Consider the following 13,979-nt stretch of genomic DNA (forward strand, 5'->3'; position numbering starts at 1 on the left):
ATGACTGCGTTGAACCACACTGATATTAGCCACACAGTCTTCCGTTTCCTGGGCGTCCCTGGCCTAGAGGACCAGCACATGTGGATTTCCATCCCCTTCTTCATTTCCTATGTCATTGCCCTCCTTGGGAACGGCCTGCTCATCTGCATTATCCTCACAAAGCGCAGCCTGCACCAGCCCATGTACCTCTTCCTCTGCATGCTGGCCGGAGCAGACATTGTCCTCTCCACGTGCACAGTCCCACAGGCCTTGGCCATCTTCTGGTTCCATGCTGGGGAGATCACCCTGGATTGCTGCATCACTCAGCTCTTCTTCATCCATTCCACCTTCATCTTTGAGTCAGGGATCTTGTTGGTGATGGCGTTTGACCGCTACATTGCCATCTGCTACCCTCTGAGGTACACCACTATTCTTACAAACTCCCTGATTGGGAAAATTGGAGTGACTATCTTTCTGAGAAGTTATGGTATAATACTTCCCGTAATATTTCTTGTGAAAAGACTGACTTTTTGCAGAAGTAACATTCTTCCACACACTAGTTGTCAGCACATTGGTTTAGCCAAATATTCCTGTAATGACATCAGAGTAAACATCTGGTATGGTATTTTTATCTTAATGTCTACAGTAACTTTAGATGTCATGCTAGTTTTTATTTCCTATATGCTTATTCTCAATGCTGTTTTCCGTATCCCATCCCAAGATGCTCGACACAAAGCTCTCAATACTTGTGGCTCCCATGTCTGTGTCATTGTCCTCTTTTATGTGCCTGGCATTTCCTCAGTCCTGACAGAGCGATTTGGACATCACATCTTACCTTATATGCGTGTCCTGCTGGCCAATGTCTACATTTTGGCTCCTCCTATGCTGAATCCCATCATTTATGGTATCAAGACAAAACAGATCCGGGACCAGGTGATTCATGTGTTCTTTACAAAGCAGAAATGAATGTGATGATGTAAATTAACATCGTGCTTTTCTTAATAATTTTTTCCATGCATAAAAGGTGAGCTTCAGCGTCGGGATATGGGAGAGTATAGCTGAGAAACTAGACAAATGACTTCTTCTATTGGTGTCTCTAGATCAATTACATTAGGGAAGTTTTGGTTCATATTTCTCCCAAAAGCTCTAATCAGTCATTAGATATCAGTATTTTTGGGTGCTTAGTTTTCTCATTCACAGAGTTGAGAACTAGATCGGTATACTTCTTGAAGTCACTTATACCACTATTACCTTAGCCAGGATATTACATATGAGCTGGAGACATTAGTTCCTTCTGTATAATTGCTGAAATATTATTTTCTGATGTGTTTTAACTTTGAAAAGTTACACTTGTTGTATTCCTTTCACACACATTTCTTCTGATATTGTTCCTGATATATCCTAAATATTCAAATTTTTGACTTTCACAGAAATTATTATAAAAGACACCTGTATGTAATAATTTTAGTATAAATTGATATGTGTATGTGTATGTATATTTTACTTCTGTCTCTTAGAACATAGAACTTCTGTCTCTTAGAAACTATAGCAGTTTATTATTTCTTATGCTCATTTTTATTCATGCTGTTAATTGTTAGGAAATAAATATTTAACAATAGTCCAGTGCTGGCTTAGACACAGTCCATACACAGAAATATGTTAAGAAACTATTAAATAAAATTATGCTGAAGTATCAGAAACAATCCCTAAAGAGTAACACTGGTTAAATTAATGACAACACATATGTATAAAATATGGAATATAAATGAGCACTGAGAAATAATAACATAGGTCTATATCTTTGGTAATAGAATGATGCTCTCAATATATTTGTAGGAGAGAAAGTACAACCCAGATCAGAAAGTTAAAAATGATGCATTAAAATGTACTTTCCCACAGATGTATGTACCAATCTTTAGGAAAATTATATTAATAGTGATTATATTAATATATGAATCATAAGATAAGGGTAATTTTGTAATAATTTCAATGTTAATTATCTAACATTTATTCAGTGAACATAATTTACACAAAATCATCTGTAAGTGTTATTCTGTCCTCATCCACATCAGTATCTATTCTTTTGGGACTTTTTTGTTTGTTTGTTTGTTTTTAATTTGGCATATTATGGGGGTACAGATTTTAAGGTTTCAATAAATGCCCATTTGCCCCCCTTCCCCCACAAGTCTGAGTCTCCATCATGACCATCCCACAGATGGTGCACATCTCACTCATTATGTATGTATATACCCAAACCCCTCCCCCCTCCCACCTGCCCAATAGCCTATTACTGTAGTACCTATGTGACCACTTAGGTGCTGTTCAGTTAATACCAATTTGCTGGGGAGTATATGTGGTGCTTGTTTTTCCAATCTTGGGAAACTTCACTAAATTGTATGGGTTCCAGCACTAACCAGGAAAACATAAGATGTGCTATGTCACAATTGTTTCTTAGAGCTGAATAGTACTCCATGGTATACATATACCACATTTTATTAATCCATTCTTGGATTGATGGGCACTTTGGCTGTTTCCACAGCCTTGCAATTATGAGTTGTGCTGCTATAAACATTCGAGTGCAGGTGTCTTTTTTGTAGAGTGTCATTGGATCTTTTGGGTAGATGCTCAGCAATGGGATTGCTGGATCAAATGGTAGAATCACTTGTATCGCTTTAAGATATCTCCATATTGCTTTCCACAGAGGTTGAACTATTTGGCAGTCCCACCAGCAGAGTAGGAGTGTTCCTCTCTCTCGACAACCATGCCAGCATTTCTTGCTTGGAGATTTTTTGATAAAGGCCATTCTCACTGGGGTTAAGTGATATCTCATTGTGGTTTTGATTTGCATTTCCCTGATGATTAGAGATGTTGAGCATTTTTTCATATGTTTGTTGCTCATTCTTCTGTTTTCTTTAGAAAAATTTCTGTTCAAGTCCTTCGCCCACTTTTTAATGGGGTCATTTGATTTTTTCTTCCTGATTTTCATGAGTTCTAGGTATATTCTACTTATCAGTCCCTTATCGGATGCATAGGATGCAAAAATTTTCTCCCATTCTGTAGGTTGTCTGTTTACTTTCATGACTATTTCTTTGGCTGTGCAGAAGCTTTGTAGTTTGATCATGTCCCATTTATTTATTTTTGTTGCTGCTACGATTGCCTTTGGGAACTTCTTCATAAACTCTTTGCCCAGGCCAATGTCTAGGAGAGTGTTTCCAACTTTTTCCTCTAGAGTTCTAATAGTTTCATACCTTAGGTTTAAGTCTGTTATTCAGCGTGAGTTGGTTTTTGTGAGAGGTGCAAGCTGTGGGTCCAGTTTTAGCCTTCTACAGGTGGCTATCCAGTTTTCCCAGCACCATTTATTGAAGAGGGATTCTTTTCCCCAGCATATGTTTTCGTCTGCTTTGTCAAAGATTAGATGTCTATATGAGGATGGTTTTATATCAGGATTCTCAGAGCTGTTCCACTGGTCAATATTCCTATTTTTGTGCCAATACCATATTGTTTTAATTACTACAGCTTTGTAGTATAGTTTGATATCTGGCATATTAATGCCTCCCATTTTGTTTTTGTTGCCTAGAATTGCTCTTGATATTCGGGGTCTTCTTTGGTTCCATACGAAGCATAAAATTATTTTTTCTATATCTGTGAAGAATGCTGATGGGATTTTAATAGGTATTGCATTGAATCTGTAGATCAGTTTGGGTAGTATAGACATTTTGATGATGTTGAGTCTGCCGATCCACGAGCATGGTATGGATTTCCATCTGTTTACATCCTCTGCTATTTCCTTCCTCAGTGTTTCATAGTTCTCCCTGTAGAGGTCTTTTACGTCCTTGGTTAAGTATATTCCTAGGTACTTTAATTTCTTCGTTGCTATTGTGAAGGGAATTGAGTCTTTGATTTGGTTCTCAATTAGATTGTTGTTGGCGTATATGAATGCCTCTGATTTCTGTGTATTGATTTTGTATCCTGAGACTTTACTAAATTCATTGATCAGTTCCAGGAGTTTCTTGGTTGAATCCTTGGGGTTTTCTAGATACAATATCATATCATCAGCAAACAGTGAAAGTTTGATTTCTTCTGCCCCTATTTGGATACCTTTGATTCCATTTTCCTGTCTGATTGCTGTAGCCAAGACTTCCAGTACTATGTTGAACAGAAGTGGAGATAGTGGGCAGCCTTGTCTGGTTCCAGTTCTAAGTGGGAATGATTTCAATTTTTCCCCATTCAGTATGATGTTGGGTATGGGTCTGTGATATATGGCTTGTATCACTTTTAGGTATGTCCCTTCTGTGCCTATATTCTTAAGTGTTTGTATCATGAAATAGTGTTGAATTTTGTCAAAAGCTTTTTCTGCATCTATTGAAAGAATCATGTGGTCTTTGTTTTTGCTTCTGTTTATGTGGTGAATTGCATTTATAGATTTACGTATGTTGAACCATCCCTGCATCCCTGGGATGAAGCCCACTTGGTCGTGGTGGATTATTTTTTTGATAAGTGTCTGGATTCGGTTAGCTAAGATTTTGTTGAAAATTTTTGCATCTATATTCATTAGGGATATTGGTCTGTAGTATTCTTTTTTTGTTGCATCCTTTCCTGGTTTTGGTATCAGAGTAATATTTGCTTCATAAAAGGTGTCGGGGAGGTTTCCGTTCTTCTCGATGTTGTGGAATAGTTTCTGCAAGATAGGTACTAGTTCTTCTTTGTAAGTGTGGTAAAATTCGGGTGTGAAGCCATCTGGACCGGGACTTTTCTTTTTAGGGAGATTTTTAATTGCTGTTTCTATTTCAGCAGTTGAGACTGTTCTGTTCAGGGAATCTGTTTCTTCCTGGTTGAGCCTAGGGAGGCTGTGTGTTTCTAGAAATTTGTCCATTTCCTGCACATTTTCCAGTTTGTGTGCATAAAGATTTTTGTAGTATTCATAAATTGTATCTTGTATCTCTTTGGGATCAGTTGTGATATCTCCTTTTTTATTCCTGATGGAGCTTATTAGAGATTTCTCTTTTCTGCTTTTCGTTAGCTTAGCCAGTGGTGTGTCAATTTTGTTTATTTTTTCAAAGAACCAACTTTTTGTTTTATTAATGTCCTGAATAGCTTCCCTGTTTTCAATTTCATTTAGTTCTGATTTGATCTTGTGGATTTCACTTCTTCTGCTGGGGTTGGGGTTGGTCTGTTCTTCCACTTCCACCTCTTTGAGTCGTTTCATTAGATTGTCTATTTGTGATCTTCTTGTCTTTTGGTTATAGGCATTTATGGAGATAAACTTTCCTCTCAGAAGTGCATTAGCTGTGTCCCAGAGGAGTTGATAACTTGTCTCTCCATTGTCGTTTTCTTCATAGAATTTTTTTATTTTGTCTTGATTTCTTCATTTATGAAGTAATCATTTAGTAGCAGGTTGTTTAATTTCCACGTTTTTGTGTAGAAATGAGAGTTTCTGTTATGGATGATTTCTACTTTTATTCCACTGTGATCTGAGAAGGTACATGGTATGATTTCTATTTTTTTAATTTTCTTGAGATTTACTTTGTGTCCTAGGATATGGTCAATCTTAGAGAATGCCCCATGAGTTGCTGAGAAGAACGTATATTCAGTGGATGTGGGGTAGAATGTTCTGTAAATGTCAGTCAGACCCAATTGTTCTAGAGTTTTGTTTAATTTCATTATTTCTTTATTAATTTTCTGTTTTTAGGATCTGTCTCGTGCCGTCAGAGGGGTGTTGAAATCTCCAGTGATTAGGGAGTTGCTATTAATCCATTTGCTTAGCTCCAGTAAGGTTTGCTTTATGAATCTGGGTGCACCTAAGTTGGGTGTATATATATTTAAAATTGTTATCTCTTCTTGTTGAACTGTACCCTTCACCATTATATAATGACCCTCTTTGTCTTTCACTACTTTTGTTGGTTTAAAAACTAAAAACTGGTGTGGCAGTTCTGAAATTAGACCTGCCACACCAGTTCTGAAATTAGAACTGCCACACCGGCCTTCTTTTGGCTTCTATTTGCTGGGAATATTGATCTCCACCCTTTTATTTTTAGTCTATATGCATCTTTGCAGGTTAGATGTGTTTCCTGAAGACAGCATATACTTGGCCTGTATTTTCTTATCCATTCAGCCAGCCTATGTCTCTTGAGTGGAGAGTTTAAGCCATTCACATTTATTGAGAGAACTGATAGGTAAGGTAGATTACTGTTCATTCTGTTGGGTTGGATGTTGTTGCTATGATTTCTGTCTTGATCCATTGTAACATCTGGCCTTTAATACCTTTGGGTTTTGGTGTTTTCATATTCGTGGGTTATTATTATGATGTTCCGTGCGTAACGCTGTTTTAAGTACTTCTTGTAGGGCTGGTCTTGTCTTGGTGAATTCTCTGAGCCTTTGCTTGTCTGAGAATGTTTTTATTTCTCCTTCATATACGAAGCTTAGTTTTGCAGGGAATAATATTCTAGGGTGGGCATTGTTTTGTTTCAAAAGAGTGAGAATGGGGCCCCAGTCTCTCCTTGCTTGTAAAGTCTCATTAGAGAAGTCTGATGTGATTCGAATTGGCTTTCCCTTGTATGTTACTTGCTTCTTTTGTCTTACAGCTTTTAGAAGGGCCTCTTTATTTAATACTTTGGTGAGTCGGATGACTGCATGTTGTGACGTCTTCCTGTTTGCATTGAATCTCCCAGGGGTCCTCTGAACTTCTTAAACTTGTATATCAAGATTTTGAGCAAGGCCTGGGAAATTTTCCTCTATTATATCTTCAAACAGCTTGTCCAACCCTTGCGTGTTGTCTTCTTCCCTTTCTGGTAAGCCTATGACCCTCACATTAGGTTTCTTCACATAATCCCACAGCTCTTGTAGGCTTTGCTCTTTTCTCTTGTTTCTCTGCTCTATTTCTGTGAGGGATTTATTTAATTGGAGAGTGTTATCTTCAAGCTCTGAGATTCTTTCTTCTGTTTGATCTACCCTGTTCTTGAGACTTTCCACTGTATTTTGTAGTTCCTTGAATTGTTTCTTCATTTCCAGGAGTTCGGTTAAACATTTCTTCATTGTGTCTATTTCTTTTTCCATATCCTGGAGGCTTTTTGTGGTTTCTTTGTGTTGGTTATTGAGTTGTTGTTGCAGCTCGGTGAGTGTTCTTATGATCCACATACGAAATACCTCTTCTGTCATATTGGTTGCCTGATTTTGGCTGGTGTCCGTTTCTAGGGGGCTGGTGCTCCTCTTTGGGGGTGTGTTTTCCGTTTGGTTCTTCATATTTCCTGAGATCTTTCGCTGATTTCTTTCCATGTTGATCAGTTGTTGTTTCTTTCCTTTAGTTTATTGTTTGGGTATTCACACACCTTGTTTAGTTTCTGAGGCTTTAAATGGTGTCTGTGGGTGTGATTGGACCACTCCCTGTATATTGAGTCAGTGGGTGCCGTGGAAATGCTGTGCAAGATGCCGTCCCTGTCAGTAGGTGGCGTTTGCTTGGAGAAACAGGCTATGCTGTTGATTTTGTGTCCTGTTATCAGCTCTTGTTCTGGGCGGAGCTAGGTTGGGGAAGCCTGCCCTCAGGCAGTTAGCAGGGGTCAGAGTTCTGTACTCTGCTTCCAGGAAAAGCTGTCAGGGCAGGGCTGGTATGGTCCCGCTCAGCCAGAAAGTCTGGGTGTGGGGGTGGGGCTGTCTGAGACCCGCAGTCTGGAGCAGGCCTCGCTTCTTTCCACCCTCCCCAACTCCGCAGCTACTCATGGGCCTCTGCTAGCAGGCCAGACCACAAGCCGTCAGGCCTCCTCGGACTGTGATGCCGGCGGGGAGGTTCCCTGCACAGGAACACCACCTGGGCTGAGCGTACTGCCTCCTCCTGGGAGGAGGTTTGCCCTCTAGGACGCTGATCTGCCCCAGAAGGCACACACACCTTAGTATGCTGTTCACGTATAACCCTTCTGTGCCTTGGGCAATGCTAGCCCTCAGTGCAGGGGATCTGGTCTGCAGGTCCGACCTCTGGGTCCCAGAGTTCAAACTGTATCCCCACCAGGGAGAGGATTTCCGGTCCCAATTCACCCACAGGGAGCCCAAGCTGGGTCTATGTCTCTCAGCCTCTGAGTCGGCACCGTTTTCCTGGGAACACCGTGCCAGCAGCACCTGGGAGAGCTGGCAGGTAGGGAGCTCACAGTCTGAATTCCCCTGAGTCAGCTGTAGGGTCCCAAAAGGGAAGGTCCGGTTCTCTGGAGGTGCCTCCGGCTGGTGGCTGTATTATCTCTCTGGGCAGCCACAGGTAGGTTCCTCGGAGGGGAGGAGGAGGCAATATGGCGCCTGCGGTGCCGCTCGGGTCTGCCCACACAGAGGTGCCTGAAGGAAGTTGGGAACCTGGTGCCATGTCTGCTACAGGCTCACCGCTGGCTGGCGACAGCCGTCTCTGGGCTGATGTCCGCAGGTCTCTCCACCCACTGGGGAGCCCACCAGCAGTCCCAAATGCAGGGGAGGGGAAACAGCAAATCCACTTACCCTTGCCACTGGTCTCCGGGCTGCTCCGGTGGTCTCAGCCTCCAATTCTCCTCCGCAGCCTCCTCCCGTGGAGTCTCCCAGGGTCTCAGGTACCCCTCCTTCCGGCCCTCGTCCGTTGTATGCCCATCTTCTTGCTTCTTTTTTCTAATTTCTGCTAGAATCTGTCTTTTCTGCAGAGACACTCTGTCTGGCGGTGTTTCTCGTCTGCCATCTTGCTCCACCCACGGGACTTTTTGATAAAGCCATTCTCACTGGGGTTAGGTGATATCTGATTATGGTTTTGATTTGCATTTCTCTGATGATTAGTGACATTGAGAATTCATATGTTTATTGGCCGTCAGTCTATCTTATTTTGAAAAGTGTCTGTTATGTCTTTTGCTCAATTTTTAATGGGGTTGTTTGACTTGTTTCTTGCTGATTTGCTTGAGCTCTTTGTAGATTCTGTTTATTAGCCCATTATCAGATGTATAGCATACAAGGTCATAGTAAGCAAAACACCATGGTATTGGCACAAAAATAGAGACATAGACCAATGGAACAGAACAGAGTACCCAGATAAAACAATCCCCACATTGCCATCTGATCTTTGACAAAGTAGATAGCAATATACACTGGGGAAAGAGATTCATTATTTAATAAACAGTGTTGGGAAAATTACATAGCCACATGTAGAAGATTGAAACAGGATCTATATCTCAACACTCACAAAAATTAATTCAAGATGGATAACAGACTTAAACCTAAGACATGAAACCACAAGAATTTCTAGCAGAAAATGATGGAAAAACTCTTCTAGATCTTGGCTTAGGCAAAAAATTTATGAAGAAGACCCCAGGGATAATCAGAGCAACAACAAAAATAAATAAACAGGATTTGATTAAATTAAAAAGCTTCTGCACAGCCAAGGAAATAATCAACATAGCAAATGGACAACCTACAGAATGGGAGAAAATATTAGCTTGCTATACATCCAATAAAGGACTAATAACCACAAGAATAGTTTCTATCTCAATCTTTCCCATTACACTTATTAGTTGGCATTCTACTGTAAATAAGAGGCATCTTGTTTACTGCTTGTTTGTTTAGTATTAGTAAATACTCTGCATTACTTTCAATTCAAAAATTTATGTAATTCAATGCTGTCATTTTTCATTTTGATAATTAAACTCTCCCAGGCTTGACTAGTGAGAGCTGCATCAAACTGCCTCTTAGAACCTTTGCCATGTCCCTATTTTCTGTGAGCACTTCCTTACATTTTAGCAAAGGACTTTCCAGAATCATCCTGCCATTGCTATCTCAGCCTTGGAATAAACTATTTCTGCAAGATCTCCTAGATTCTTTTAATGGTGAATATATTTAGAAAATAAGTTAGAGCACTATGTGTTCTCATTGCTATTTCTGTGTCATTCCTTCTAGAATCTTTTATTTATTAGAGTCAGGGGAGAACAGAGTTTTTTTCTCCTGAATCATTATACTAATAGCTTTAATTCCAGTCCAACATCACAGATTTCTTCTTTGCCTTCCAACATTTCACATTTGTATCTTTTCTGTATCTTCTGTCTATAAACTTGTACCTTTCTGGCTCTGATGTCAATACATTTACTCATTTCTTCAGCCATAAAATATATATCAATTAGTTTCAGAATTGGCATATTCATCTCAATACCCATCTCAAACTACAAAATAATCCTCAACATTTGTTTGCAGTTCTTCTTTGTCTTTTGATAAAGAGTATTATGTGTAGGTACTATGTTCAAAGTTACTTTCCTCTCTTTCCTCCCCTGCATGTTATTTTATCTATTTGATATATTGTTAATGTTTTCACTTATAAAGACTTAGTTTTTTGCTTATCCTTCTGTATTTATTTTTATTTTTTGAATTGTAAATAGTTAACATAGATTCAAAAGTCAAACTTTTACTATACACACGTATGTATATACAGACATATTAGAAATATTACAGGTTCATTTCTAAACAATTGCAGTAAAGCGAGTATCACAATAAAGAGGGTCACAAGAACTTTTTGGTTTCCCAGTGCATTTAAAAGTTATGTTTACATTATACTGTAGTCTACTAAGAGTTCAATAGCATTATGTCTAAAAATGTGCATATCTTCATAAAAAAACACTTTATTGCTTAAAAAAATGCTGACAATCATCTGAGCCTTCACTGAGTCATAATCTTTTTGCTAGTGGAGGGTCTTGCCTCAATGTTGATGGCTGCTGTCTGATCAGGCTGGTGGTTGATGAAGATTGGGATGGCTGTGGCAACTACTTTAAAATAAGATAACAATGAATTTGTTACATCAATTGACTCTTCTTTTCACAAATTTTCACAGATTTCTCTGTAGCATGTGGTACTGTTTGATAGCACTTTACCTCATTAGAATTTCTTTCAATACTAGAGTAAATTCTCTGGAATCCTGCTGCAGCTTTACAACTAAGATTTGGTGTTTTAAAATAATTTATATATTAATTTTTAATTGCTTATGCTGACTGGAATGCAATTTATTTTTGCTAATTCTCATTAAATGGAAACAGGAATATTTGTGCAGAAATGCTGTCAGTTTATTAATTGATAAAAGCATACATGTTCATCTAATCCTGAGATAGTTTTGTGGAGGAAAGGGTGGTGTGGCAAGGGACAGCCATAATGATATGACCCAAAAGTATATGTCAGAGAAGGAGTTGCTAAAAAGACAGCTTTAAGTGCGCTCTCTCTGGGGTACTGGCTGTCTCCAAGGGCCTCAGACAAATGCACAAAATCTCAGTTCTCTGGCCATATCACTCTGAGAGTCCTATTATGACTAATCCCTTTTTAGCCCATGAGAACTCCATTTGAAGCAGGTGAGTGAATTTTTATTGCTGGGGCTCAAAATTTCAGGGAGAGAATACCTGCTCCCTACTAGATGTTATGGGCCCTAAAATGTAATAAGTGGCTGAAAATATTAAATCTTTTTTTTGGAGTGAAATAGACCCAGTTGGAGAGAATAGAGCAGTTGTGTGTTGAAGCCATTAATACAGGTTCATGAGAGTCAATTGTGTATATTTCAGAGTCATATTCAGTGACATCATGTTGGTTGCTGGAAATGGGCCATGGTGGGTGTATATCTGTCTTGGAAGTTGGCAAACACACATTAGGCTTTGTTTTATTTTATATATATTTATTTTTTTGGTGAGCCAGTTTACCATCACACTACTGGACCAGAGTCACAATTATCAGCTATCCTAGGAGAACGAAAAGGGCTGTCATGGGGGGAGAATGTGGAGGCTCTGGGCTCGAGGACATCTTTAGCTCTTTGTGCTGACGGACCCTGAGTTTTTACAGATGAGGTTCCATGTTGGCCCTGGACCCTGACTACTCTAAACATTCAAAGTATTTACAGGGGCTTATTCATAACTTCCTTGCCCTGATTCTTCATCACACCCATCCAATATTTGTCATTGGGGTGTGTTGTTAAGCATTTGGAGGACTTACGTGTGCTTCAGTGTGCTAGGTTCTGGAAATTCACACACAGAAAGACACTACTAAAACTACAGAAAGTTCACAATCAATTGGGGTATAATTGACAGGTAATCAGATATGGTCTCAGCCATGAGATGAGCACTCTCATATACTTTTTGTGAAATCAGGGAAGAGAGTAACTTACGAGGAGACGTGTCATGCAGACAGTGAGAAGTACTTTGAGTACGGTGATGCTTTCAGAAGCACAAAACAGGAAATTTGCAATGACTTTTCAAGGATACTGAAGTCATCTGGATCAAGGCTGTGAAAACCTTTATGGGACATTTGAGAAGTTTCCTAGAGTGATCTTAGGTTAGACAGTCAACCATTCTAGTACATACAAGTTCACCTATGGATCAGATCTTAATCCCTGAGCTCCTTAGCTCTACTCTCTGCTTCGCATAAGAAAAATGTTCTTTGCCACTTCTTCCACTATTTAAATACTGCCTTCAGGGATGACTTCAGATGTGTACTCATTCTTTAACACTTCACAGATAAAGAGTGCATTACTTCTCCCCCTATGTTACCACATGAGTTTTATTTTGTACAATTAAGATATTAATTTAATCATTTTATTTTCTTTCCTTATGTGTGTCTTGTTTTTGTGATTAAGATCTCATTAATAGAATAAGCCATGACTTGTTCATCTTTATGTAATACAGCTCCTGGCATTCTCATAATGGAATGGGATGAGGTCGGTGCCAAAACCAGTACGTGACATTAGAGGAAATTTGTCGGTGCCATCTGAATTTTCCTCTATCTCTGTGAATAGGTGGTGAGGTATGAAAAATTTTCCCTGCCATGACTGCTTTAAACCACACTGGCGTTAGCCACACAGTCTTCCGTTTGCTGGGCATCCCAGGCCTAGAGGACCAGCACATGTGGATTTCCATCCCCTTCTTCATTTCCTATGTCACTGCCCTCCTTGGGAACGGCCTACTCATCTGCATTATCCTCACAAAGCGCAGCCTGCATGAGCCCATGTACCTCTTCCTCTGCATGCTGGCCGGAGCAGACATTGTCCTCTCCACGTGCATAGTGCCACAGGCCTTGGCCATCTTCTGGTTCCGTGCTGGGGAGATCTCCCTAGATCGTTGCATTACTCAAGTCTTCTTCCTCTCTTCTACTTTCATCTATGAGTCAGGGATCTTGTTGGCGATGGCAGTTGACCGCTACATTGCCATCTGCCACCCACTGAGGTACACCACTATTCTTACACATGACCTTATTGGGAAAATTGGTGTGATTTTATTTCTGAGAAGTTATAGTACATTTTTCCCCATAATATTTCTTCTGAAAAGATTGACTTTCTGCAAAAGTAATATCCTTCCAAACACTGCCTGTAAGGACATTGTCTTGGCCGCTGTTTCCTGTGATGACATCAGAGTAAACATCTGGTACGGTTTTTTTGTCCTTATGTCAACCTTGGTCTTGGATGTTTTGCTAATTTTTATTTCTTATGTGATGATTCTCTGTGCTGTGTTCCGCATCCCTTCCCAGGATGCTCGCCGCAAAGCTCTCAATACATGTGGTTCTCATGTCTGTGTCATCGTCCTCTTTTATGGGCCTGGCATCTTCTCAGTCCTCACACAGCGATTTGGACATCACATCTTACCTTATATCCATGTCCTGCTGGCCAATGTCTACATTTTGGCTCCACCTATGCTGAATCCCATCATTTATGGGATCAAGACCAAACAGATCTGGGACCAGGTGATTCATGTGTTCTTTACAAAGCAGAAATGAATGTGATGATGTAAACCAACATTGTGCTTTGCTTCATAATTCTCTCCGTGCGTGAGAGGTGAGCTTTAGCACTGGGATATGGGAAAGTATAGCTGAGAAACTACTCAAATGACTTCCTCTATTGGTGTCTCTAGAGCAATTGCATTAGGGCAGTTTGGGTTCATGTTTCTCCCAAAAGCTCTAATCAGTCATTAGATATCAGTATTTTGGGGTGCTTAGTTTTCCATTCACAGAGTTGAGAACTAGATTAGTTTACTTTTTGAAGTCACTTATACTACTAT

The 13,979-nt window shown here is 39.8% G+C and overlaps 2 protein-coding genes across 2 annotated transcripts; both read left to right on the top strand.

Moving 5' to 3' along the window:
- Window positions 1-945, top strand: LOC105860279 (olfactory receptor 52B4-like). The gene has a single exon (XM_012744844.2). It carries the CDS (start codon window positions 1-3, stop codon window positions 943-945), a length of 945 nt encoding a protein of 314 aa, XP_012600298.2.
- Window positions 946-12,753: 11,808 nt separating this feature from the next.
- LOC142870480 (olfactory receptor 52B4-like) lies at window positions 12,754-13,698 on the top strand. The gene has a single exon (XM_076001296.1). It carries the CDS (start codon window positions 12,754-12,756, stop codon window positions 13,696-13,698), a length of 945 nt encoding a protein of 314 aa, XP_075857411.1.
- The last annotated feature ends 281 nt before the right edge of the window (window positions 13,699-13,979 follow it).

This window comes from Microcebus murinus, chromosome 4 (assembly GCF_040939455.1).
Source record: "Microcebus murinus isolate Inina chromosome 4, M.murinus_Inina_mat1.0, whole genome shotgun sequence".
Taxonomy (NCBI): domain Eukaryota; kingdom Metazoa; phylum Chordata; class Mammalia; order Primates; family Cheirogaleidae; genus Microcebus; species Microcebus murinus.